This window comes from Jatropha curcas, chromosome 11 (assembly GCF_041381405.1).
Source record: "Jatropha curcas cultivar XTBG-Jc1 chromosome 11, XTBG_Jcur_1.0, whole genome shotgun sequence".
In the NCBI taxonomy this organism is placed as follows: domain Eukaryota; kingdom Viridiplantae; phylum Streptophyta; class Magnoliopsida; order Malpighiales; family Euphorbiaceae; genus Jatropha; species Jatropha curcas.
The window spans coordinates 2,238,663-2,264,000 of NC_143161.1; the positions used below are offsets into that span (position 1 = coordinate 2,238,663).

At 32.4% G+C, this 25,338-nt stretch overlaps 4 protein-coding genes across 5 annotated transcripts; 2 read left to right on the forward strand and 2 right to left on the reverse strand.

Annotated features, from left to right (window-relative positions):
* Window positions 1-2,265: 2,265 nt before the first annotated feature.
* LOC105649664 (14-3-3 protein 9) lies at window positions 2,266-6,452 on the forward strand. The gene is made up of 7 exons (XM_012236378.4): window positions 2,266-2,507; window positions 2,822-3,128; window positions 3,686-3,773; window positions 4,630-4,739; window positions 4,844-4,992; window positions 6,045-6,103; window positions 6,244-6,452. Exons 1-7 carry the CDS (start codon window positions 2,435-2,437, stop codon window positions 6,244-6,246), a joined length of 789 nt encoding a protein of 262 aa, XP_012091768.1. The 5' UTR covers window positions 2,266-2,434; the 3' UTR covers window positions 6,247-6,452.
* Window positions 6,453-6,637: 185 nt separating this feature from the next.
* On the forward strand, window positions 6,638-7,520 carry LOC105649663 (Pollen Ole e 1 allergen and extensin family protein). Its single transcript, XM_012236377.4, has 2 exons — window positions 6,638-6,844; window positions 6,935-7,520. Exons 1-2 carry the CDS (start codon window positions 6,688-6,690, stop codon window positions 7,282-7,284), a joined length of 507 nt encoding a protein of 168 aa, XP_012091767.1. The 5' UTR covers window positions 6,638-6,687; the 3' UTR covers window positions 7,285-7,520.
* Window positions 7,521-12,646: 5,126 nt separating this feature from the next.
* Window positions 12,647-13,740, reverse strand: LOC105649666 (Dof-type zinc finger DNA-binding family protein). The gene is made up of 2 exons (XM_012236380.4): window positions 13,113-13,740; window positions 12,647-12,994 (listed from the first exon to the last, which is right to left on the reverse strand). The coding sequence occupies exons 1-2, from the start codon at window positions 13,573-13,575 to the stop codon at window positions 12,975-12,977; spliced, it is 483 nt and encodes a 160-aa protein (XP_012091770.1). The 5' UTR covers window positions 13,576-13,740; the 3' UTR covers window positions 12,647-12,974.
* Window positions 13,741-17,376: 3,636 nt separating this feature from the next.
* On the reverse strand, window positions 17,377-24,985 carry WAVE2 (SCAR family protein). Of its 2 annotated transcripts, none has more exons than XM_089716450.1 (9): window positions 24,347-24,985; window positions 23,083-23,246; window positions 22,181-22,304; window positions 21,940-22,072; window positions 21,537-21,604; window positions 18,840-21,459; window positions 18,615-18,713; window positions 17,851-17,958; window positions 17,377-17,740 (listed from the first exon to the last, which is right to left on the reverse strand). In XM_089716450.1, the coding sequence occupies exons 1-9, from the start codon at window positions 24,499-24,501 to the stop codon at window positions 17,690-17,692; spliced, it is 3,522 nt and encodes a 1,173-aa protein (XP_089572576.1). In that variant the 5' UTR covers window positions 24,502-24,985; the 3' UTR covers window positions 17,377-17,689. The 2 variants fall into 2 exon arrangements, with proteins under 2 accessions (XP_089572576.1, XP_089572575.1); XM_089716449.1 differs by having other exon boundaries at window positions 18,615-18,716; window positions 24,347-24,983.
* Between the last annotated feature and the right edge of the window lie 353 nt (window positions 24,986-25,338).

Consider the following 25,338-nt stretch of genomic DNA (forward strand, 5'->3'; position numbering starts at 1 on the left):
TGCCCATGTTGATTTTTCTTTTTTTTGTTTTTAAAACATTGTGCATGCTCAGAAAGCAATATCCAGGTATTGATGATTGATCTATACTAAAGGATGGTGTTAGACTTGCTTGGATATCCAGAAACTTGTTTTCTGATGAAGGAATTAATATTTTTATCTCCTACCAAAATTCAAGAATTTCAGTTAAAAAGAAAATTAAGAAATAGCATCAGACTAATATACCAAAATACCTGAACGTCACGGATATTTACAATTTTTCATTTTATTTTGGCCTTTTTATCAATTTTCCTTCATTTTAAAAAATCTGCATTGTTTGGAGTATTTGGATATATTAGTTGAATAGCACCCCAAAAGCCACGGATAGAAGGGTAAATGATCCTAAAGAAAAACAGAATTATCTAACTGGTAAAGCAAATGATCATCATCGGCTTCGAAATTCAAAAAGGATCAATTTTTTTTTATTATTATTAGGGGATAATTTTTTAAATTATCTGTTGTAATATTGAAAATTAATTGAAAAAATATATTAAAAATTCAAATTAATAGGCTGTAAAAATACGTACATGGGAATATATTTTGTTTAATTCATTGTTAAATAAAAAATCATAAAAAATTATTATTTGTGATAATTGTGGAAGACTAATAGTCATCAATAATTAAATAGTCGGTGACCCAGATCAATGAATTAACATATATGTATTTACATACTTTTTATAATCATAACGAGTTTACCCTAAAAGTTTATAATTTTTTTGTTTTTTTATACTTGCTTTTTTTTATACCTGCACGAGGTATCTAGACCTATTTCTGTTTAGAGATCCATATATCTAGGCAAAGAGACTAACCTGGAAGGAGTTTGCTTTGCGAATGAACAAACCTATGACCTATATTATGGTGATAAACTCCTAAGTGCTTTTTACCACTGAACTACTCCATTCGGATTTTATAAAACTTTCTTTTAAAGAAAAGAAAACCAAAGTGAGCTTATGTTTGTGGAGTAACAGAGAGAATGTTAGAAATTTTTGCAACTAATAATTTAAGCATAAGATTGAGTCAACTTTATTTAATGAAAATTTTAATCAAAGAATTAAATAGTTGGAGGATCATAAAATTAAGTGTGGGAGAGTGAATTTTTCGAGAGTTTCATTATGGGTCTATGGAGTATTTGGCTGAGCCGTAATGAGCTAAAATGGAACCAAGTGGACGAAGGACCCTATCACGTGGTCACACGAGCTAGAAGTATGCTCGCATCTTGGAAGAAAGCCAGCTAAAATTGTCAGGTTCGGATACAGGCATAGGTGCTCCTGCAGGTAGTTAATGGCTTCCGCCACCTACTGGCACTTTTAAAATAAACTTTGATGCTGCTCTTCTCCCCTCTGTCGGCTATAGAGCTGTTGGTGCTGTAATCTCAAACTGTCATGGCCGGTTTGTATTAGCAGCAACGTCTTCGCTGCAAGGCTGTTCTTCTCCAGCAGTAGCAGAAGCTCAAGCGCTAAGAAAGGTATTATCCTGGGTACTGTCAGGTCATCCTAATCTGACGATTCAGGTTGAGACCGATTGCCTGCAAGTTTATCAAGCTATGAAGAGTCCTACCCCAGACTGGTCTGAATTTGGAGTTGTCATCTCTGAATGTAAGCTACTCTTAGTCCAATTACCTAATGTCACCTTGGCTTGGATTAGAAGACAAGCAAATGATATAGCTCATGTGTTGGTTAAATCGGTTCCTAGTGAGGCTTGTTTTCACACTTGGGATAGTATTCCCGCTTGTATTGCTCATTTCTTTGACTAATAATATGAATCATCATTCAAATGTCAAAAAAAATAAAAAATAAAAAAAATTAAGTCATAATTAATATATTTCTCTGTAGAAAATATAATAGATTTCACTAAAATAGAAATATAAGTTTTAACTAATATATACTTCACTAAAATAAAAAGAGTATAATTTGTTTTTTCAGCGACACTAATTATTTTTATAATTTATTTAATTTTTAAATAAGTCACGTTAATACTACTCCATTGCTAGCTGAAAGACCAAATAGGACAATTATAAAGTTAAGGGACTATTGGATTAGTTTTAAAACTGTAGATTATAGTTTAGTGTCATTCAGGAAAATAAAGGGACTAAATAGCAATTCTTTTAGCAACACTAATTAGTTTTATAATTCATTTAAGAAAAAAATTTTAAGCCAATAAACGACGCCGTTTCATCAAAAACTGAAAACTTATCCCACCTCCTAATCGCGCGTGTCGGCCAGAATTGAGCCGGCCTGTCCAGTGTTTGTCCCCGCGTCTTTTTTTGCCTTCCATCCATACTCATAGATACAGTACTTCTCTTCCTTCGTTTTTTCCCAGAGAGAGAAAAGAAAAAGGTTCCTTTCAGTTCGATAAAGGGTAAATCCTCGCCTCACATAGAGAGATCGGTGGATCAACAATGGCTCCTGCCACTGAACGAGAGAACTTTGTCTACGTCGCCAAGCTCGCTGAGCAAGCTGAGCGCTATGATGGTTATACTCTCTCTCCCTCTAACACTATTGTCTGATTTTTCGTTTGATCACTGAGAAAACTAGAGAAAGTAAAAGTTGAGTGTAGAATATTGATGTTACTAGCTTAAAGTAATGGTCGGACTAAAAAAATGAAAACCCAACCCCAAGAGCATTAGTGTACTTTGTTTAATTTAATATACTTTGTTTAATTTAATGTACTTTGTTTAATTGATGCGTGGGCTGATTATTCAGTAACTGCAACTAAGCAAAGACTTAATTCTGAGGGTTTTGATTTTTGTTTTTGTTCATTCTGTTTTGGCTTTCAATTAACTTAGAAATGGTGGATGCCATGAAGAAAGTAGCTAAATTCGATACCGAGCTTACCGTAGAGGAGAGGAATCTACTCTCTGTAGCGTACAAAAACGCGATTGGTGCTCGTAGAGCATCATGGAGGATCTTATCATCGATTGAGCAGAAGGAGGAAGCGAAGGGAAATGATCAAAATGTGAGGCGGATCAAGGGGTATAGACAGAAGGTCGAATCGGAGCTTTGGAGTATTTGCAATGATATAATGACTGTGATTGATGAGCATCTTATTCCTTCGTGTTCTGGCGCAGAGTCCAGTGTGTTTTATTATAAAATGTGAGTTTTTTTTTTTTTTTTTGTTACTTTTTCTCCCCTGTCGAAGTCCTGACGTTTTTTATTGAGTGGTTCTTGTTGTTGAGGTTTTTTAGGTATTGATTTACTGGAAAATGCAGACCAGTAGAGCGATGAAGTCTTAGGCTTTGATTTTCTGTATAACGCTAGAGGTTTTTATGTTCATGATCCTTTGGTATTCCCTAATTTGGTTTGGTTTGGATTTCAAGATTTTGGGTTTTAGTTTTGCTATAGAATGAAAATATTCTTTTCCCTTGCCTGTGTCGATGTTTCGTTGTTATTTAGCTTTATTTTTTATTTTTGGTATTGTATGCTTGCTGGATTTTGATGATGTTGGAGGTTCTTGCTTTATTTGAAAAGTGCAAGGGATTTGTTGGTGAGTTTGGTGTTTTTGATTGATTTTCAAAGGTGTTATGAAGATTTTGGGATTTTGTTCTCTCATGTCTGCTTTTTTTTTTTTTTTTTTTTTTTTTTCAATTTTTCCATTTGCCATGAGCGGAATTTGGTTTTGAGAGCTTTTGATTTACTCTGCATATTTGCAGGAAAGGGGACTATTATCGGTATTTGGCTGAGTTCAAGGCTGGAAATGAGAGAAAAGAAGTTGCAGATCAATCAATGAAGGCTTATCAGGTTGTTGATGTTCCATATTCTTGACTTTGATTTTTATTATGTTTATTTGCCAAAGAAAGAGCAGGAAAAGAAAGAAATTGGATGCTAAGTTCATAGGTATTCATGAATCACGCACAGATTAGCTCAGAAAACTGCTTATCTTTATAATTGGGTCTAGGGTTTTGAAGTTGAAACAGTCATATTTTATATATTCCTTTCCTTCTCATCCATCATATCCAGCCATCAAATTGAGGGGCTTAATTTCTTATTTGGAAGCCCATCCACAATCAAACTTGCAAGCATTTTGTTTTCTTTTGTATAGTTTTCAATGACATTCTGGAATTGTGGTGGGCTATGATATTTTCTGAAATTGTTTCAGTTGAAATTGCTTGTTTGGTATTGAGATTTCGTGATTAATATCACTCCAAGCATGAGTTTAGCCTTAGTTGTATTTCATTATGATAGTTTTAATTTTATACTATTTGTCTGTGAACCAAATCTGGCCAGTTTTATGTGAGGATGCATTAGTAGTGGCTTAATGTCTTATGAATCAAGGATTTTATTTTTTTTCAACATAATGCTGTTTATTTATCCTCTTTATGGCCTTTTATCTACTTTCCCTGTTACTGCTGGTTATGGACTTCAACCATGCTTAAATTGAATGTTCTTTTTGGATGAGAAAAGTTGATCATATTTTTATATGGTTTGTTATTTTAGACTCCTGATAGGCTATGTTTTTTAGATGGGCAATAATTTTTTAGGAACTGGTGGATAAATGAGGCCATTCTTCTGTTGTTCACTGCTAAGATTGTTGTTACCTGCAAAATCATAGTTGGTCAGTTTGAATTGATCCGCCAATTGCTTGTTCTCTTTGCAGACAGCTTCTACTACAGCAGAGGCTGAGTTGCCTCCTACACATCCCATTCGGCTGGGTTTAGCCTTGAACTACTCAGTTTTCTACTATGAAATTTTGAACTCTCCTGAAAGGTTTGCATGCTATCTTCACCAGGACTTTGAATTTGTAGAATATCTCCTTTTATTTTCTTTAGGGAGCAAATGTGGAAGCTGTTACAATTGTGATTTTTTACCAGGGCCTGTCACCTTGCCAAGCAAGCATTTGATGAAGCTATCTCTGAGTTGGATTCTTTAAGTGAGGAATCTTACAAAGATAGCACATTGATCATGCAGCTATTGAGGGACAATCTCACCTTGTGGACCTCTGACATCCCTGAGGATGGAGGTAACTTGTAGATCTCTTCCAGAGAAAATACTTAACCTAGCCATTTTACTTTTGCTGTGCTTAACAAAAGAATGGTTCCACATTTGTTTATATTGTGCACTTTTCAATGCGTCAATAATATCCTACTGCCTAATTGCTTGATACATCAATGGATGATGTTGTGCTGGTGAGAAGACATATGTGAGCATTCACTTCAAGAGTTCTTCAGTTCCTTGCATATGTCCTATCCTACTTCACGCAGTTATATTTTGCAATTTTCATTCAAAAGTTGCATGCTGAACAAGCCATGGGCCTTGTAATCTGACCTGTTATGAAATCTCATTGAGTAAAGTAATTTGGTATTTGGATGTATACAAGCATTAGGATGTTTATATGCATGTATGCTATGTTTGAATACCAAAGGAGTCTGGAACATTCTTAACTGATTAAACAGCATTCTGACTCTGTCTTGAGCTCACTTTTTTATTTTTCTCAAATATATTGAATGAGAAGATGTTCCAGTACTCAGGGGTGGGGCTTAACAGTCCACTGTAGAAACAATTTTTTCCTCAACCATATAAATAATATCGAGGTAGAGAATTAGAGATAATATCATTATCTTGAATGTCGAGAAATAGGCGATGAATGCTTTCCTTATCGGCATGGACAATTTGTGCCACGGAGACTAATTATCTTAATGATAAAGACCTGGCTTGGAATATCCAGTGTTGCACTTGTGGCGTTCAAGTGACTGGATATCATGTGCGTTCTGGGATAACTATAGCAAAAGGCCTTAGGATAAAGCTTTAGCCATGGTAGGAGTTATTACAGGCGAGCATATCTGTTCAAATGGAAGGAGGAGGAAAGGGTTAAAATTAATATACTTCCCTCCAAGTGAAGAGTATGGCAGTAGCTGTAACCTAATCTGGATACCTGTTCTAGTCCAAGATAAACTACTTTTTTCACCAATATGTAACTTTTTTCCTTCAATATATATTTGCATCATTATTTACATATTAGCAGCTGTGATTTTGTAAGTTATACAAGTTACTTCTTGTGCTTTTTTACCGCAGTGGAAGAAGCTCAGAAGCTGGACAACAGTGCTAAAGCTAATGGTGGTGAAGGTCTAGAGGTAGTTTATTTTCTTATTTAGCTTTTTTTTTTTTTTTTTTTTTTTTCGATGTGGTAGGTAGGTTCAATCTTTGGATTGTAAGTTTTCTGTTTGATTTACATTACATGTGTATGTGATATTTTCTTTCTTATGTTTTGCAGTGAAACCGACACTGGTACAGTGATTGACATTATGACATGTCCAGTGAAAGTTATAGAATTTTTAGGAATTATTTTTAATTGCCAAGAAATTCAAGATTTCTGTTGTGATAATATTTGATGTTTGGACTGCCAACTGCTTTTTCATCTTGTTAGCAATAACCAAAATTGAAAGGATTGTAAAGGTTGCTATAGGAGCCTTTTCTTTTGTTTCTTTGCTGTTTGCTGAATATTATTTCAGGATTAGCTATATTTATCATTCTCTCTATTGTAATGTTTTCAGCATTAAAAAAAGGGAATAGCGGGTCAACAATACATTTTACAACCATACAAGCTCAACAAGAAACTAACCTCCTAAAAAATGAACAAAACTCCAAATTTAACTTCATAATTTTCCTCTTATAAAGGAAAACTTTCTGGTTCCTCCATTGGAATACCAAAGGAAAAATGAAAATGGCCAACATTATCTGTCTTGCATCTGCTATTTGCTTTTTGTCTCTCTTTGGCTTGGCCTATGGCGAAGCGAAATTTAATGTGGAGGGCGTAGTTTACTGCGACACTTGCCGTGTTCAATTTATGACCAAAGTCACGACGCTAATCGAAGGTTACAGTCTGATTTGATTCGTCTCTTATTATTTATACACATACATAATTTTTTGGAGGAATATTAAAATTAACATTGTTGTTTATGCAGGTGCGACGGTGCATTTGGAGTGCTTTAACCGTACAGGTGATGTGTTAACCTACACAAGTCCAGAAGCTGTGACTGACGCGGCGGGAAAATACAGTATTCCGGTGGAGGGAGACCATGAAGATGAGCTTTGCCAAGTTATGCTTTTAAAATCACCAAACCCTGACTGTAATGAGATCAACAAAGACCCTTTTGTTAGGGAATCTGCTTCTGTTACCCTTACAAACGACAATGGTATTGCTGGTCCTGCTCGCGAGGCCAATCCTCTTGGCTTCTTGAAGAAAGAAATTCTTCCTGAGTGTCCTGAGGTCCTAAGGGAATTGGGAATCACCCCTTCTGGTCTTGTCCCATGAAAATATTATATATATATATATATATATATATATATATATATATATATCCTTTCTAACACCATAACTTAAACAAATTTGTAACTTGATATTATCAATTTCCTGTCTTGCAAAGAAAACCATGCATGTGTGATTGTAAAACTCTTGAAAGTTATACGGAAATAGATCAATTATTTATTGTATAGCTTTAGAAGAATCATGTTTATTCTTGGCGTTTATACAGATAAATATTATATTCACTTACTGCTATGTCATATTTTGGGGTGCGAAATGCTTTTTTTTTTTTTTGTTCTTAGTGACAATTTCTGATATGTGTTTGCAGATTGCTAATAATCTAATCAAATTGAAAAATTAGTTTATTTTTGTTTTTTATTTTGATAATTAAATGATCATAAAGTTGTGTAGAAGCAACTTTAGTTAAGCTTCTCGTGGACATTTCCTTATCATGGTATAAATTCATAGACTTTTTTTAAGGGAGAAAAATCTGGAAAAAGAATGATCAAAATGATCAAAATCAGAGTACTAAAGGTTAGTTGTGTTTGGTTGGAAATATTCCTTATTCCAAGAATATATGTAGCATCTCAAAGTAATCAACCAAATTCGTTGTAATGCATAAATGGGGATTGTTTGGTATTATTGTTATTTATCATTTTTTTTTTATCTTTGCCTTCAATTGTCAACAAATAATAAATTATAAAAATAACTTTCTCTGTGTTATTTAATAGATTAAATTTAAAAAAAAAAATTGTTTTATATTTTTTTTATCCGTTTCTTTATTTATAACTTTCTATTTAAATCCCTCAAAAAAAAAAACTTTCTATTTAAGAAAAATAGAAAATAAGAATAATAGAAAATATATGAAATATATAGGTGGTCTGGCTTTCCCCATTTGCGGGTTCCCACTAGTTTAAGTACACTCAAAAAGCAATGGAAAAGAAAAGGAATAACATAGAAATTAAATGAGCTTTTTAATCACAAAGCATAATTTGTACTTTTAAGGCTTTTTCTCTGGTCTCCTTTTCCTTTTTTAAAAGTAACGGTGGTGTATGCTTTCCAACTAAAACATTGAACAAGTGGTCTACCTTCTTTTGGCATTTCAATCAAATCCCAAGTAAATTCACACAACTTCTTCTGTTGCTCTTGATAAGGATATACATAGCCATGTTATAGTAACCCTGGTTTTCTTAAACTTGGTTTTCCAATCTTCTATATTATAGTTTTATTTATCTTTTCAGAACAATATAATTTTTATAGTTTCTTACTTTACTCGTATTTAATATTCATTAGTATTAAGACCTGCGCGATGCGTGGAGCAATATTTAAATATGAAATAATTTTTTATAACTTTCACATAAATAAAATATGAAAATTAGACGATTGACACGAACACGGCACGTTTAATCCGCTTAATATCATAAACAAGTTAAGTGGGTCGTGTTGACAATATACAACTCGTTAACCCGCTTAATATCATAAATAGGTTAAGTAGATGTATTGACCTATGTACGACCTACTTAACCTACTTATAGTATTTTTAACTTTCAACCTATTTAACTCCAATCATATTTAAAAATAAATTTTTACACGTAAAACGCATGAATTCTTCAAGATTTATAATTAAAATAAAAAAGTAATACAACAATAAAATTTAAATAGGTTTTAGTTTAAGTATTTATATCTAACACTAAAATTACCTGTTTAGTCTTAAATAAATAGGCCACTCACCTAATCTGCGTGTCAACCCGTAACACAACACGTTTATATTCATGTCATAAATAGGTGACTCATTTACAAATCATTTAACCTCAACCCTAATCAATTTATTTCGCGTGTTAGGCAAATCGTATTCGCATGTCGTGGCCCATTTTGACCCCTTACTATGACCTGCACCAAAAAATACACACACCTTATTAGTGTATTTTTCAATAGTGATAATAATTTTGAAAATGTAACTAACTATATTGAAATAAAAAATTAAGTATTTTTTTATTTTATGTTTATGATTTATTATACATGGTTATTTATTTATGTGAAACATTAATGTATTATACTTATTTAGTATAGTGTGTTGTCCTAAGCGTGTGGATCTCATTTTTTAAAATTACCGTATCGCCTACGTTCTCCTATCACGTGATGAAGTATTTTTTAAATTTATTTTTGTATCTTTTCTTATTAATGAATAATAAAAAAAAGGGACTAAAAAGGGTGTATTGGATTAAGAGTCTCTTAGATTTTAAAAGATTTTAAAATTCTAATGGTATTCAATCTAGATTCTTTTGGAATCTATTAAAATTTTATGGTATTTAATTTAGACTCTTATAAAATTCATAAAAATTTGATGGTATTAAATTATGACTTTTTAAAAGTCCATACAAATTTGATAATATTCAAAAAATTGCTAATTTATAAGGATTCTACAAAATTATTGATTTCGTTGGATTTTAGAGTGTTATGCTTGAGTAAAAGAATAATTTACAAATCCATCCTCTAATCCAGTCTTGATCTATTACACCCCTTAATAGAATGAAAGCGAGCAAGTACCCGCGATTTTAAACTACTTGTATAGGTATCCGTTTAAAATTTTACTATCCGTATCTATTCTAAACCCGTTTAAATACCTATTTAAGTATTCATATTCGAACCCGTTTAAATATTTACTACCTGTATCTGTCCAAAAACCTGTTAAAAGTACCTTTTAAATAAATACGATACCCGTGAATTTTTAACTATCTAAATTTCGAACTTATTTAAAATATATTTTTTACTAATAATGGATACAATACCCACTATTGAAACCATTTAATATAGCGGTTAATGGGAGCAAGATGATGGCCGATGATGTTAGCCATTGCTGGCCTTTTACAGTCGGTGGTGATAAGTTTTAACAAAGAAAATAATGATTTTGTAGAAGATGTATTTTGATTTTTAGTCCCTCATTGTTTTTCAGCTTTTCATTTGGCTCCAAAACCTTTTAATTTGTTCAATTAGCTCCTAAATAATTTTGATTGGATATATAAAAATCATTGTGATTCTATCAAAATCAATCAAAATCTATAAAAAAAAAGTCTCACCAATTCCATAAAACTTTATGTGGAATTCTAGTGGAATATGTGAAAATATTAGGAAATCCTTCAATTCCATCAAACTCAATAATTCTTTTAAAATCTAACACAATCCTAATCGAATATAACCCCCTAAAATTTTTTTTTGAAAAAATTTTGTTACTTATTTTTTTTTTTGGATATAAAATAAAAATAAAATTAATTTTTGTCTACAAATTTATTTTTAGAGTTTTTTATTTTCCTTCTAATTTGAAGAGAAAATTATCGAAATTCTTTTCCCTTATATTTCTTTCTTATTTTCAAATAAAATAGTTTTTATTTATTAATACTAATTTAGTTTTTTTTCCTCCTAAATGATATTATCTGAAAATATAATTAGTTTTTTTTCCTTATAATCTGCATGATGCGCAAGGTAATATTAAAAAATGAAATAGTATTTTATAACATCATTCAAAAATAATAGAATTATATAATAAAATGATAAATTGTATCTTATTAAGATATGCTGAAAAGTTGTGATGGTAAGATATGCCTTCTCAAGTATCATACGAAGTTTTTCATAAGGTATGGAATAGCAAAAGTCATACATGATATGACCTACATAAAACAATGCATAACGCTATTAATATATTTTTCAATAGTGATAATAATTTTGAGAATTTAACTATTGAAATAAAAAATTAAGTATTTTTTATTTATTATTTATGATTTATTATAAATGATTGTTTATTTATTTGAAATATTAATGTATTACTTTTTTAGTATACTATGTTCTAAACGTATGGATGCCCTACCTTTTTTAAAAATTTTCATATCCCGTTTTCATGCAATATAACTCATGCTATATGAAACTACTCTATATACCAAGCTAATTAATCAAGATTTTTTATCACCAATAAAAAATGAAGTGTTTTTTAATTTGTTTTTATGTTATTGAAATTAGAAAATAATTTTTTATTTTGTGTTTATAATTTATTATAAATAATTGTTTATTTATTTAAAATATTAATGTATTACTCATTTAGTGTATAGTGTCCTAAGCGTGTGGATATTATATCTTTTTTAAAGTCATCGTATCTTGTATGTTCTTGTATGTCCTAAGCGTGTGGGTTATTTGTATTTTAATTAAATTTTTTGATTTAATTTAATGCATTATCTTGATAGGATATAACTAATATCGTGATAAAAATATTATTTAAAAATATAAAACAATCTATCTTCTTACAATTATTGTCATTACACCTTTTTTTTTTTACAACTGTGCTAAATAGTTATTGTCCTTGTCATACTTGGTAATTTAAGAGGTTTACACTTGGTTTCTATATAATGCAAACTGCTCTGCTTTTATATATATATATATATATATATATCTCCATGTATTGTTTTTAGCCTATCGCTAATAGTTATTAATATTTTTTGAATAAATTTTACATGATCTAATCATAAAGAATTAAGATATATTTATCTTTTTAATATCACTTAAAAATTATATTTTTTAACAAAGAAATGTTTTTTTATATATAATTTTTCAGAAAAAAATTAAAAGAAAGACTGAATTTACATTGGTATTGTGTGTTCAACCAAATTTCAACACCAAATTACTATTAATTTGTGTTATGTATACATACACGAGTTTTTCTTTTTTTCACTTACTTTGATTTCCAGCTTGCCATTTTCAGTTTCACATTCAAATGAAGAAAATTGCATAACGATTGGGAAACATTTTCATTCTTTTCACACCAACGGGGACTTTCTTCCATTTTCTGAATTTGACTATTCTACTTTAAAAAGAAAATTTTATTTGAATTTCACGATAGGAGGAGTAGAAGACTTGTCACCATCCTTAAATTTCATATTTAGAAAAATAACAGTAACTAAGAATATTTAACTCAGAGATTCCTCAAATCACATAAAACTTGCAATTTATACTTCACGAATGGATAGAACTTATTCCAAACAAAAAAATAAATTCCAAATGGATGAAATGAAATGATGAACAGAAAGAAATTATTTTCAAATAAATCCATAATGCAGGAACCAGGAAGTTAGAATGTCAAATCATGGCAATTTCTATTTTCTGAATTTCGAATCCAACAGAAAAATTAGAATTAATTAAAAGGAAAACTATATTCTATCAAATAAGGCCCCACTTTGCATTTTACAAGCACCAGATGTCCATAATATATATATATATATATATATATATATCCCTTAATAATCAAGCGTTGAAGCGCTGTTTGATGCATAATTGAATTTGACTTAAATGTGTTATCTTTAAGACCCAGCAACTTAAATATGATTAATTACCAAGAAATTATTTTTTTCTTAAGATTTAATCATATTTACAGATACAATTTCTGATCTATGCAAGAAATCTTTGCTTCGTCCATTGCATTCAAGTCAATACTAATCATGTGTATCCGTTGGATCAACTTTCTTACATTGATCAAGATTATATGATCATCTGCAATATCTGTTGATTTTCGGTTCATAGCTTCAAATTTGATTAAACTGGATATATAGCATGCTGATGATCGGATTGTTGATCTGAAACTACTCATATTTTTACATCAAACCCCTATTGTCAGCTGTTAATTTACATCTCTCTGATCAAGAGCCAAGTACGAGTGATCATTGTGCTTCATGTTCAACTGCAATATATAAAAAATTCATTAAGATAATACGTTATCATTTTTTTATGTATAAAAAATCAGTTTAATTATGTATATGATGATAAGACAAAATGTCAAAATCAATCAGTTTGACAACCTGAGTTGTTCTTCCTACGCTTGACGGGGAAAACATGCCGGAAATCACCGTGAGAGGCCATCTGCCACTCCTCCACAAGCACACCATTATCGAAGTCAAATTGATGCAGTACTCCATTAGAGCCATCGTACAAATACCCTTCTGGAAACCCACCAAGACCACCACGGCCTGGTGGCTTGGCTTTCCGACGACCGGCACCTACAGGAACATTACGAAGAGCCCCGCCGGCTGTCCAGTACCTCTGGCAACCTTTGCAGAAGTGTCTGGGTTGGTTAACATTATAGTTGTTGAAGTAGCAAAACTTAGTCTCCATGCTTTTGCATCTAGGGCAGGGTATGATCTTGTCTGGCCTCTTATCAGGCGGCGTTGTTGGATTTTCTTTGTTTTGATCTTCTTTTACTTGTCTGGCATGTAAAGTAATTCTTGTTCCAAAGAGCTTGATACCCTCTTCTTGGTTGGCCATGAAAGAGAGAAAGAACTCTCAAATTTGATGTTAAAGGACAGAGAGGTTAATGGATTATGGGTTGATAGAGAAGGGAGGTGTTTGTATATATATATGGGCAAATATATATAAATGAAAACATACAAAAGGGCTAAAAAGTGCAGAGAAAAGAAAGGAAAATGGAAGTCCATTTGACATAGCCGCCAAGAACAACAAGGTAGGTGGCGTGGAAAAGCTGATGATTAGCTTTTTGTCCACATCATTACTCACACGTCATCCAGTTGTGGGGCTAGAAAATTTAAAAGGTAGTCTAATTGTGGGTCCCAGTACAGGTAGGACGCTTACAATGTGTTCAGTAAGAGAATAAAGAGATAAAGTTTTGTGTCTAAATGGGAATTAGTGTTGTAAATTCACATTCTAAACTACATAATTAAAAAATAAAGGGGATAAAGCTAAAACCATATATTTATATGACATTTTCCTTTTAAAAATATCTTTAATATTCTCACTATCTTAATATAATACTCATAATATTAATTGCAGATGTCTCAAATTAATTAATTATTTCTAATTTTTATTAAATAAAAAAAATTCTTTTATTAAAATATATTCCAAATAATTCATATTAATTTTTTTATTCCATTTTTTGCTAAAACATAATATTAATTTGTTAAAAAATTTTCTGTGTCAAAAGTTAAAAGTTAACGATTATTTTGGGAATAAAAGAATATATATATGTTATAATTATCCAAACAGCTACAGTGAAATTCGTTGTCAAATATAAGTTTATACGCAATAGTTAACTTTTCCTTTTGTGGCTTTAATTAAAAATCCTTTCATATTGAATTATTTTGTTATGATTTAATTTGTAAAAGACTTATTAGATACTTAATCCTGCAATTTACAATAATTTAATGAAAATTTTTCAATCGATTTGAACTTTCGAAACTCTAGAATTAGAATAAGATAATTTCTAGTGAAATATTTCATACAAATTAATATTATAAACAAAAAATTCTAATGTAATGAAGATGACAAATTAATATCTGAAAGTAATTAATGTAATATTTACTTTTATTAGTAACACCAACTAGATCTATTTTGTGAAGAAACACATGAAAATGTAACTTTTAACACGTGTCTTTCTATTAAATTGTGTCCAATCAGATCGCACCAGTGACCCAACCTGCCTCCTAGTTGGTTATTCATCAATTGCACTATAACATAACTTTATATTATAAAAAAAAAATAAAATAAAATTATATAAAAGGGTCACGAATCATATTTTTAAAATTTAATAGTATTAATTAGAAAATTTGTAATCCCTTTTGGTCAGATTAGGTAATTTGAAAGAATTTGTTGCATTTTTGGGATTAGAAAAAGTATAAATGTTGTTCTGGATAGCTTCACTTACAATGTGAAGGAAGAAATTAGATATTTAAAAATGAGATTTGTTTAATCTATTCTTTAAAAAAGGAATCTGATTAGATTAATCCTTAAACCAAAAGTAGTTTAACCCTCATTTTTGTCAATAATAGAATATATATATATAGACAAAGAAGCATTTTGGTTTCTTTTGCAAGAAAAGAGATGCACTTTTTTCTTTGGGATGCTTTACAAGCCTCTTTTCAATTAAATAATCAAAGTATTATTTATTTAAAAAAAAAAAAAAAAAGGCTCACCACTATAGTGATTTGCATGGGTACTCAAACTTTTTTTTTTTTTTAATTATTTAAGATTTTGGGCAGCTCATGATCAAGCCAGACAGAAAGAGTGATAGTGAGGAACTATTATATACTAATTATCTTTTCAGTGCATGCAAGGCAAAAGTGCAGAATATAATCTATTCATCTTTGGATCTGATTTTATATTTACAAAAATTTATTCTTGGTGAGGCATATTTCGCTAAAGATGCATAGAGGTTTTTAATACAAAGAGAATTAATATTCGACTATTAGAGATATGAGAAATTAATGGTTATGTTCGTTACAACTGTTTCGATAGATTTTCTTTTTTGGAATATTATGGATTTTGGCGGTAGAATGTGATTAGTCTCATGCTCTTGAAAGAAAAAAGGAATTGCTATGAGCACTATAATGAAGTGCCCAAATCATGTTTAAAAGATATTATGCTTTAAATATTAAGATATGGATTGGAAAGGTGGAATGGAAAAAGATTAAAGAAGCATGTTGCTTGTTGTTGTGGCTCTTCATTATCAAATTGCTTTAATAAAATGAGGCAGCAAAGTCTTTGCTTTCTCCTTTATTAATATTTTATTTTATTTTGCTATTATATGCACTTTTATCTTTTTCTTTTTTCCTTTTTCTTGCCTAATCAGATCAAATTGGAAACTTTGATAGTAAAGCAACTAAAACCCAAACTAATATAAACAAAGAAAGATTATTATTATTTTTAGATGCATGCATTTTCTATGTAATATTAATTAATTTTTATTTTTTTTTTTACTTTTATTTCTGATAGTACTTGGCTGCTTAGATGGTGGGCCACTTATGTTTACATTCCCATGTGAAATGTTTTAAAAATGATTGCCACATGCCAAAAAAGATGGGCCAATCCTTGATTTACCCTCAGTATTTAGACATATAATTCAAAGTGAGAACTATTACTGCAAAGACTGTTCATTTTTAATTATTAATAATATTATTGTTATTTTAAAATGGAGATGAAGTGAAAATGCTACTGAGAACAAATCTTTTAATTAAAATATCAATTCTACATTAATACATGTCTTATGCATTTGTTTGATTCCATTTGTTTTGTGTATATATTATATGGGTGTACTTTATTTTCCTTGTCTATTATTAATTTTTTTTCTCAATTTCGTAAAAATGAAAATATAAAAATTTGATTTCTGAAAAGTTTAAAAGGAGAAAAAGCATTTATGTTTTATATCCGAAAGGAGATTAATTCATATAAAAAAGATGGACCGATACATCACAATTCCACTGAAATTAAAAAAACAATTAATTAAACTAATTTGGCTTGCTCAAGTTAAGTCATCCGGCCTGCAGCTTCTCGCAAGTTGCAATCAGTGAGTAAAGTTAATTATCATTAATTAATTAATTAATAATAAAATGCATCCTAAGAAACTCGTGGTTTAGGAATTTGATCCCATCGTTAATTAATTAAAAACGCAAATAAGCATCAAGTATTTGTCAACTAGTTATAAGTTTATTTATTAAAAAAAAAAAATGCGCTTATTCCCAATATTCCCGGTTAAGATAAAACATAACTAAGGAAATGTATATGCTTCAACATATGCCAACCATGATAGATTAATTAAACTAATGACATAGGATTGATACTTAATGACATTGGAAGATTCCAGAGAACCTGTGCTCTGCTTTCTTTCATCTTTTGCTTTTACTCCTTGATTAGAACGATTAAGATCAGGAAAGAAAAGATGATTAAAATATTACTCCAATCAGACTCATTCTCAATATCAACTTGAACTGCCATTTCATGTTAAAAGTTCAATAAAAAGATCAGTTGCCTTTGCAGAAACGAGGAAATTGTAAAACAGTAACTTTTTTTTTTTGTCCTTTTTTGTTTAGTTAAAGAAATAAAAGTTGACCTTCATTTAGAAAAGGCTTTCAACTTATGCAACCGAAAGTAGTTTCCACTTACCACTTTGCAAAATCTAATTTGGTTTTAAAGTTTTGATTTTAGTTAAAAGATAGGGAGTTAATTGGATTTAACTCATAAAACATTTATATTTAAAAAGGTGATAGGTCAAGCTTTTTATATATAAAATAAAACCAAGCAGTCCTTTGAACAACAGAGCAGAAACCATATAACGAATTCAAAATAAGTAGTGTTGGAACTATCATATAATATTCCTAGGCACCAAGCATAAATAAGTGCCTCATTACATGATTATGGATTAACTCATTGTTAGCATTTTTATCCTAACTATTTGAAAACTTAATTAATTGCCATAAAGATACTGAGCAACAAAACCCTACGGATTAATTACACAGAGAAACTGAGATTATTCACATGTATATATATATATATATATATATATATATAATACAAATTTACTCAACTACAAGAATTCAAAATTACAAAAAGGATTTGCTTCCCAAGAACTTGCACAATACTTGAATAAAGATCAAGTGTCACTCCAAGTATCATCATCTTCTCCATCGTCACTCCCGACAGCCTGACATGTTTTCTCCAGTGTCAAATTTGATATTGTGAATAGTAACAAGAAAACAAATGAATAGCAAGAGAGAAAGAATGAGAATAAATGATAAAGAGGAAAACTGAAACCTGTCGGATTGCAATTGCTTTCTCTAGAATTGCAGTGACTTTGTCATTTGCTGCAGGAACCGATGTGAAGGTAGGCCTTGCTGTCACAGTGCGTCTCAGAGTAAATGACTGGGTTGGCAGAGTCAAAGGACGAGTTAGAATAGAAAGTAAAGGTTGCCATCAAAGAGTACAGCTATTGCTACAGAACATAAAGCTAGCTATGCACTTAGTGATTTTGTAGGTTCCACATTAAAAGATTCTCAATTGATAGCTACTTGATTTTGAAGGATCTGGCCTCCATCTCTAGTTACGGTGTTAAAAATGTAGAAGCGCAATTATCAATTGTATCAAATTAGTAGTGAGCTAGCATGGTGGTTGAAATTTTGAACTGGCTCTGAATGGAATGGAAGATACTGGACTATATTAAGATAACTGAGCAAGAGATGAATCTAAAGCAATGTTGGTAGTGTGGAAGGCAAGTAGGATAGTCCTCATCCTACAATTAGATGTACAATGAGAATGAAACAAGGTTTCATGAGAGAACTTGCAGATCAGGGATCAGAATGGTTGTAGGGTTAGCAGGGAAAGTAGTGAATCTTTCTTGGATTATTGCATTGATTTGGGAATAGCAACTGATGTCCCTTTTTTTAAAGTTCTAGACTAGAAGTCCAGTTTCACTGAATTTCTTCTTGCGTTTCGGTTATAAACAGATAATCTAATCTCAGCATTACTCTTGTTATGTAAACTAGAAAGAAACCAAAAAATAACTAGAAAAGCTCACTCACTTTTGTTCTGATTTGATGCAAAAAATCTTCCTTTTCATCCATCTCTTTGCCATTTGATGGCAGGTTAACTTCTTTCTGCACATTCAACTTCTGCCGGTCCTGCTGTTGAAAACAAAATAAATACGATGATAGAGATGACTCCCACTTTCTCCCTATTTATATGTATAAAAAATATATATATCTGAAGAGGAAACCAGTCATGTACTTATACTGAAGCTGCTATACCTTGCCATTTGGTTTAAATGCAAAGGTTTCATCTGTTTGTTGCTCATTGGATGGGGCAGGTTTATGTTGCTGAGATATTGTAGAACCTGAAATTTTTAGACCAGGCGTATGTTGCTCATTCACAACTTCAAATGCTGTGTTCGGTTTGTCTTCTGCTATGTAAGAGGCAGGTTTTGCAGCCCACCATTGCACTGGGGGAGGAGGTGGTGGTGAAGGGTTGGACTCTCTAGGATTCTGCAATTCTATGAGATTCCCTTGATCCACATCATCTTTTGATTTTCCCTGTAGTATAGGGTTCACAGCATCAAAACTGGGAAGATCTAGCAAAGAAGAGAAAGATGGATCTGCACCATTCTCAGTAAATAGACTTTTTAGTCTCGAATCCATGTGAATGCCATTGTTATCCACTGTCCCAGGCTGCAAAGAGCTTGAAACAGATTCAACAGACGATATTCTGCACAAAGCATCATATAGCTCATGGTCCTTGTTTTCAGGAGATTCCCCAGATTCCCATTGCTCAGAATCTGAATCAGAGCAGCGGCTAAGACAATCATCTGACCTATAAGGAGATGATCTACAGAAGGTATCATCGTCAGAATCAGAACCCGCTTCTTGTAAAAGAACGGCAGGCTCTGGGACCAACTGAAAAGATGGGAACATATCTCTAATACCTCCATTACTGTGGTTCCCATCAGGAAATCTAAGTTTCAATTTGGAAGCCTCAAAGCCACCAGCAGGGTGGAAAGACATTTTCATATGTTCTAGGGGTGGTGAGGAAGGAAGTGAATCTGCAATAGATTTATATCCAAACTTCTCATTGAATATTTTCTCTGGAGTTGCACGATACGCAAAGCTCTGGTGCCCATTCCTCTGCTCCACCGTGTCAGTTTTTAGTGAGGCAGCCGACTCAGGTTTCCTGGCCGAGTCAAGTGACATCGTTCTACGAAAACCATTAATAAGTAATCTATGTCCAAGTCCAAACACTTGGGATGAGTTTTCAATAATTTCCAGGCTTGTCTCAGTAGGTGTGGCTTTGATGTCTGCATCAAGTGGCAGCTCTTTTCCCGGATTCAATACACTGGTAACATTCGTTCGTCCCCCAAAAGGATGATCAAATCTATTATTACGATGAAAATCACCTGATTTTTCAACTTCGTTATCTTTATCCTCGTGCTGTGAATTGGAACGTTCAGAATTCAGAACTCTTTCCATGTTTCCAGGATCCTCATACAATTTGCCAGGTCTTTCTCTATCTCCATCGTTGGCTGGCATACAAGTGTGATTTGGAGGAACAACTACCTGTCCTTTGTTTCTTGTCATAAAATCATGACTTGGTGTACTTGCTACAGCAAAATCAGGAGGCTTGGACGGCTGAAGTCCTAATAGACCACCATTTGTCCAAAATGAAACTGAATGAACACTAGACAATTCAGCCTCTGATTCTTGAGACTCTTGTTCTTGAGACTTGTCTTGATCTTCAGACTTGTAGGAAGTGCTTACAGTCTTATCACTCAATGGTTCCATTACATTTGAAATTCCACAGCCAAATGATGACGGATCACTGATAGTAGACTCTACTTTTGGACCATCAAGAGGATCGACACTTATTCCACAGCCAAACGATGATGGGTCACTGACAGTAGACTCTACTTTTGGACCATCAAGAGGATCGACACTTATTCCACAGCCAAACGATGATGGGTCACTGACAGTAGACTCTACTTTTGGACCATCAAGAGGATCGACACTTGTAGAACTTTCATTACCTGGTAACTTGTCTGAAGGAGAAGGTTCTCCAGAGACATGAGATGTATTTTCGTCAATAAAACCATTTGAGGGATCAGAGTTGGGCAAGTCACAGGCCCTTCCTTCGTCAGAACAAATATCAAAAGGAATATGAGATTCAAATTTAGATGGATAATCATCTAAAACATCATCTGTGACCCTGTTTATTTCCTCATCTATTCCTTCATTTTGAGTATTGGAGAAACATTGCTCCAGTTCATGTTTCGTTTGGCAATCAAGGTCAGTTTCAGATTCTGATTCTATGGTGTTAAGGGCATCCTCGTAATTGTCTGGCTCACTTTCAACTTCATCAAGCTCATTCCTAACAATGCTTGATTTCTGAATATTTTCATCATCAGAACCCATTTCTACTTGATCAGGATTGCTAAGGTTGGATATTTCCGCCCCTCGAATGCCTAGATCAGAATCTGTTGTAAACATCTCTGGACCTTCATTTACATCACAGTCTAGGCCCTTAGGCTCCACTATTTCTGTCTTCTCATCCCATGTATCGCAAGATGAACTAGGCGCAATTGGCTCAGGTGATGAACTGCGAGGGAAATTATCAGTAGCAATGTTGGGTCGTCCATCAGGGAAAATTGAATCAGCAATATCAATATGATGCATGAACCCTGGAGAGAATTCCTTAGATTCTTGTTCTTCAGGTTGGATGGTGGAACTTAAATGGAAAACACATTCAACATAAGCTGATCCAGTTTTTGAGTCAAAAGAATTTGAATGATCACCCAGATCAGATTTTAATGTCGTGTCAACAGTGGAGGCTGTACGAGATGGAGAAGTCCGCCCATTAACAATTGGAGTAGTAAACTGCATTCTGCAACATCAAATGTCATGCAAATGTCAATTTCATCAAACTGATCTGGAAACAGTTACTTCAACTAGATAATATACCTGCCACTCTGATTTGACATTGACGTAGATCGCAGAAAGTCAGCATTCCTATGTGATGATCTTTTTTTCTGTCCATTTTTTACATGCAATTAACAATATTAATAAGAGCAATGTTTGTATATTTAATTATACACATACCAAGATACAAGGAAAAAACTAGGCCCTCAATACAGATACAACTTAATTAAGAATGAATGCAAATTAAGAAAGTATTACTGCACATTAGCTAAGAACACTTGGAGGCAAAAATTAGTGCTGCTTGTAACAATTTTACCAGTTGAATACTCCTATAAGCAAACTAATTTATGAAAACAAACCCAAAAGCATATTGCTGTATCAGAAATGACAATTAGATAAAAACACTTCTCATGATGGTTGAAAAATTTTTAGTGAAAAAACATACCTTGTTCTTTCGATTCTTCTTTTCTTTTCGGACTTTCTCAGCATCTGGTTCCTTGAAGTTGCCCGATGCTCTTCTAAAAAAGGTTGGATCAGAGTATCTCTTCAAACAAGATCCTGGGCCACCTGCATCAAATCTGGATGGAAAAGCAAAAGGAGATAGCATCTACAATCTAATATTAAGCTTCATAATTCAGTTACATTTGCCACTCATTCAGATTAGGAAGGAGGGGAAATGGCCATACTTGTCGAGCAAATATAGACGTGGAGGATCACGGCAATCTTCATAGGAGTCCATAATAAATCGGGGTAAGTCATTGTAGATGAAATGGTTTTGTCTATTTTGAATACGTGAACGCCATTCAGAACCTGCAAGGCAGCTGCTTTTTGTAAATAGTTGAATAAACTAATAGAAATATGATTATGGCAGAATAAATTTCTAGGAAGCTACTTAAGCATTAAAAGGCGCATGGGGGTGATGGAAGCTTAAATTTGAATCAGTACTACCAATAGTCTAACAGCAACCTATACAAGCAATGGTGCTGTATCTAATTAATTTTCAAGTTGCTTTGTAAGTTAGTCTAGCCAAGGTGAGCACCCAAATAATAAAAGCATGGGAATAGATTGGTTTTATTACAAAAAAACATTTTCACTCCAAAATTGACAAGTCAAAAACTTCGGGGATGATACTTAAATGACCAAAATTAAGATTTAATTGTATAAAATATGATATGCACCAATATCAGGATGCTGTAGAATTTTCTGAACATACAGCTAACTTTCCAATACATGATATTTTGGCACTATGGAAGTACTCTGGACATATACAATCAGCTCCTAAACTCCAATAATCAAGGTTGTATTATTAATATATGTGCACCAATGATGAAAGGAAAGAAAATTATTCAACCAATGTAACTCTTTTTGAAGGTGAAAAACTATTAATTTTTGGGCACCGATCAGCTTAAATCTTGTCATTCTTGGGCAAGGTGTCATAAATATTTGACATATAAGATATCATAATAAAACAGAATGAAGCGAACAAAGCCTGAGAAACTTTATTTTATCGACACTGATTCAATACAATCACAGAGAGACAGAATAACAATGCTTAATGTGCTTCTATATCAGATTGTTAGAGCCATACCAGCTGTGTATGCAAAGTGTATATGACTTGTTTGGGCCAGTACCGCCTTCTCCAGAGAAGGCAGTGAAGCTTCAATGTTTTGCACACGAACCATCAATTTATGACTTCTAGAAGCTGTAGTCATTACTTGCTCCTGTAAGCCATGAAAAACCTCTGCTGCAAATCTATGAAGATGTGAAATATGATATGTTAGCGAAATTACTTGTTGATAGAAACACTCATTTAAAAATAAGCATTAAAAATTAAATTTTCTGTAAGCATATTGACCACTGCAGTTGTCAACCAAAAATAATTGAATCATAGAATCTCTCTTTATAGACATCAAATACAAATAGTCATCAATTAACAATTGCATTTCTTAGAAAATTAAGACTTAGCAATTATCATATATGCATCCTATGGTCAGCAGAGACACTATAGTTCTTCATAAGCAGAGTTACCAACAGGTATCTCTTTCCATAGACACACTATGCGGGTAACCATCACATGCATGGATAAAGTTATCTGGTGAGTCATGAATGAGCAATAATCCAATTATAATGCAGTCACCCTGTACCAAGACATTGAACAATAATATGAAAATATTAAACATAATTAATAACATACATGTAGTCGTTTCTTATGCTGTTATCTAGTTGGATGGCCTAATGCATAAATTTGCCCCTTGAACTTTAAAGTTTTATTCTTGTGGCACCCTAAACTTTACAGGTGAAATATTGTGTCCCTAAAGTTATGAATTTAGGTGACATTACATACTTGTGACTGATGACCTAATCACTACCAACATCCCACCATTCAATCAACAACTGCTAACTAAGCTAAGCCATGGTAATAGACACGATTGAGATACGCCTGGGCAGAATAATGGCACAATTAGAAAAATATGTTGCTAGCTCACATTTTCTTCTCAGAAATCATTTGCATAGTCAAATAAATCGGAGAAATGCATATATTAGAATTCACACTTTCTTCATTTTCTCTGTTTCACCTCTACTCCTATATAAATTACAAAGCTAAAAGTTCAATAAAAAATTTGAAAGGAGAAATGATATCATTATCTTAATAAAAGAAGGAAAAACACATTTTTCCATTCAATCACCATGAACATCAACCTATTTACTTCAAAAAATACTAGGCTGAAGCTTATTTAATCATGCAATCCAAATATCTCACTAACATTGATATTAAATTAAAACTCAACCATCAAAGTAGAGTAGAGGAGGAGTGAAATGTGAAGATGCAAAAAATAAATAAACAAACATACTCGGCGAGATCGCCTAATTGACGCAAGATCCCAACGAGACCAGAAACCGCGATACCATCTAACACAGCCTTAGGATCTTCACGATTTGCTTCTTTGTAGAGGTGAGGCTGACCCAACCCGTACTCATTTCTCACTTCAAACCTTACCAAAGGCATTTTACTTTCTGTTCTTCTCTAATAAGCTCGGTTTGCTCTTTCTTTCTCTCCAAATGAAGAAGAAGAAGAAGAAAGAGAGATATCCACTTTCACATAAAAGATATAGCAGTGAAGCAGAGCAATAAGAATATAATTGAAGGAATGAAGTGAAACAGAAATGAATGAAAGAACAATAAATGAAGAAATGATGAGAGAGAAAAGTGAGATTGAATGCGTTGTTTAGAGAGCGAAAGCAGAGTAGGTGGGGAGATTTAAGCAGCTTAACTGCCGAGAGAGAAAGAATTAGTGTTTGTTTTTAGGAGCTAAGAAACGATGAACGAACAAGAGAGAGACATTGCCAACTCTGCAAGCCATTCCTCCATTGGAAAATCATTGTTCGAACAGTGTCAAGCTCTACTGAGTGACCTTTTTGCCCTTCCTGTTTGGTTCTAATGACTTTGGCTGTCCTTGAAAACGGAAAGCGAAGAGAGTAGTTGGCAGGAAGGGGACGGACAACGTGGCTTCCATGAATTCTTTAGATTTTCCTTCGGTTTTTCACAGGGGTTGCTTTGGTTAAAATTGTAATTGTAATGGTTAGGACTTAGGAGGATTAATTATTTATTTAAATTTATTTTATTTTTCAGTTTTTCTATCACTTTCAGGCTTAATTATCAAAATCAATAAAATCAGTGCCATGGAAAAATATTTTTCTTAAAAAGAAAAAAAAAAGGAACAACATGTGGAAACTGGAAAGTGGGCGAACGAGATTTATTGTTATGGGGCGAAAGTGATATTTCTGGAATTTAATTTAATGTGGGAATTGACATAAGATTTAAAAACAGGAGATTTATTGGTCTT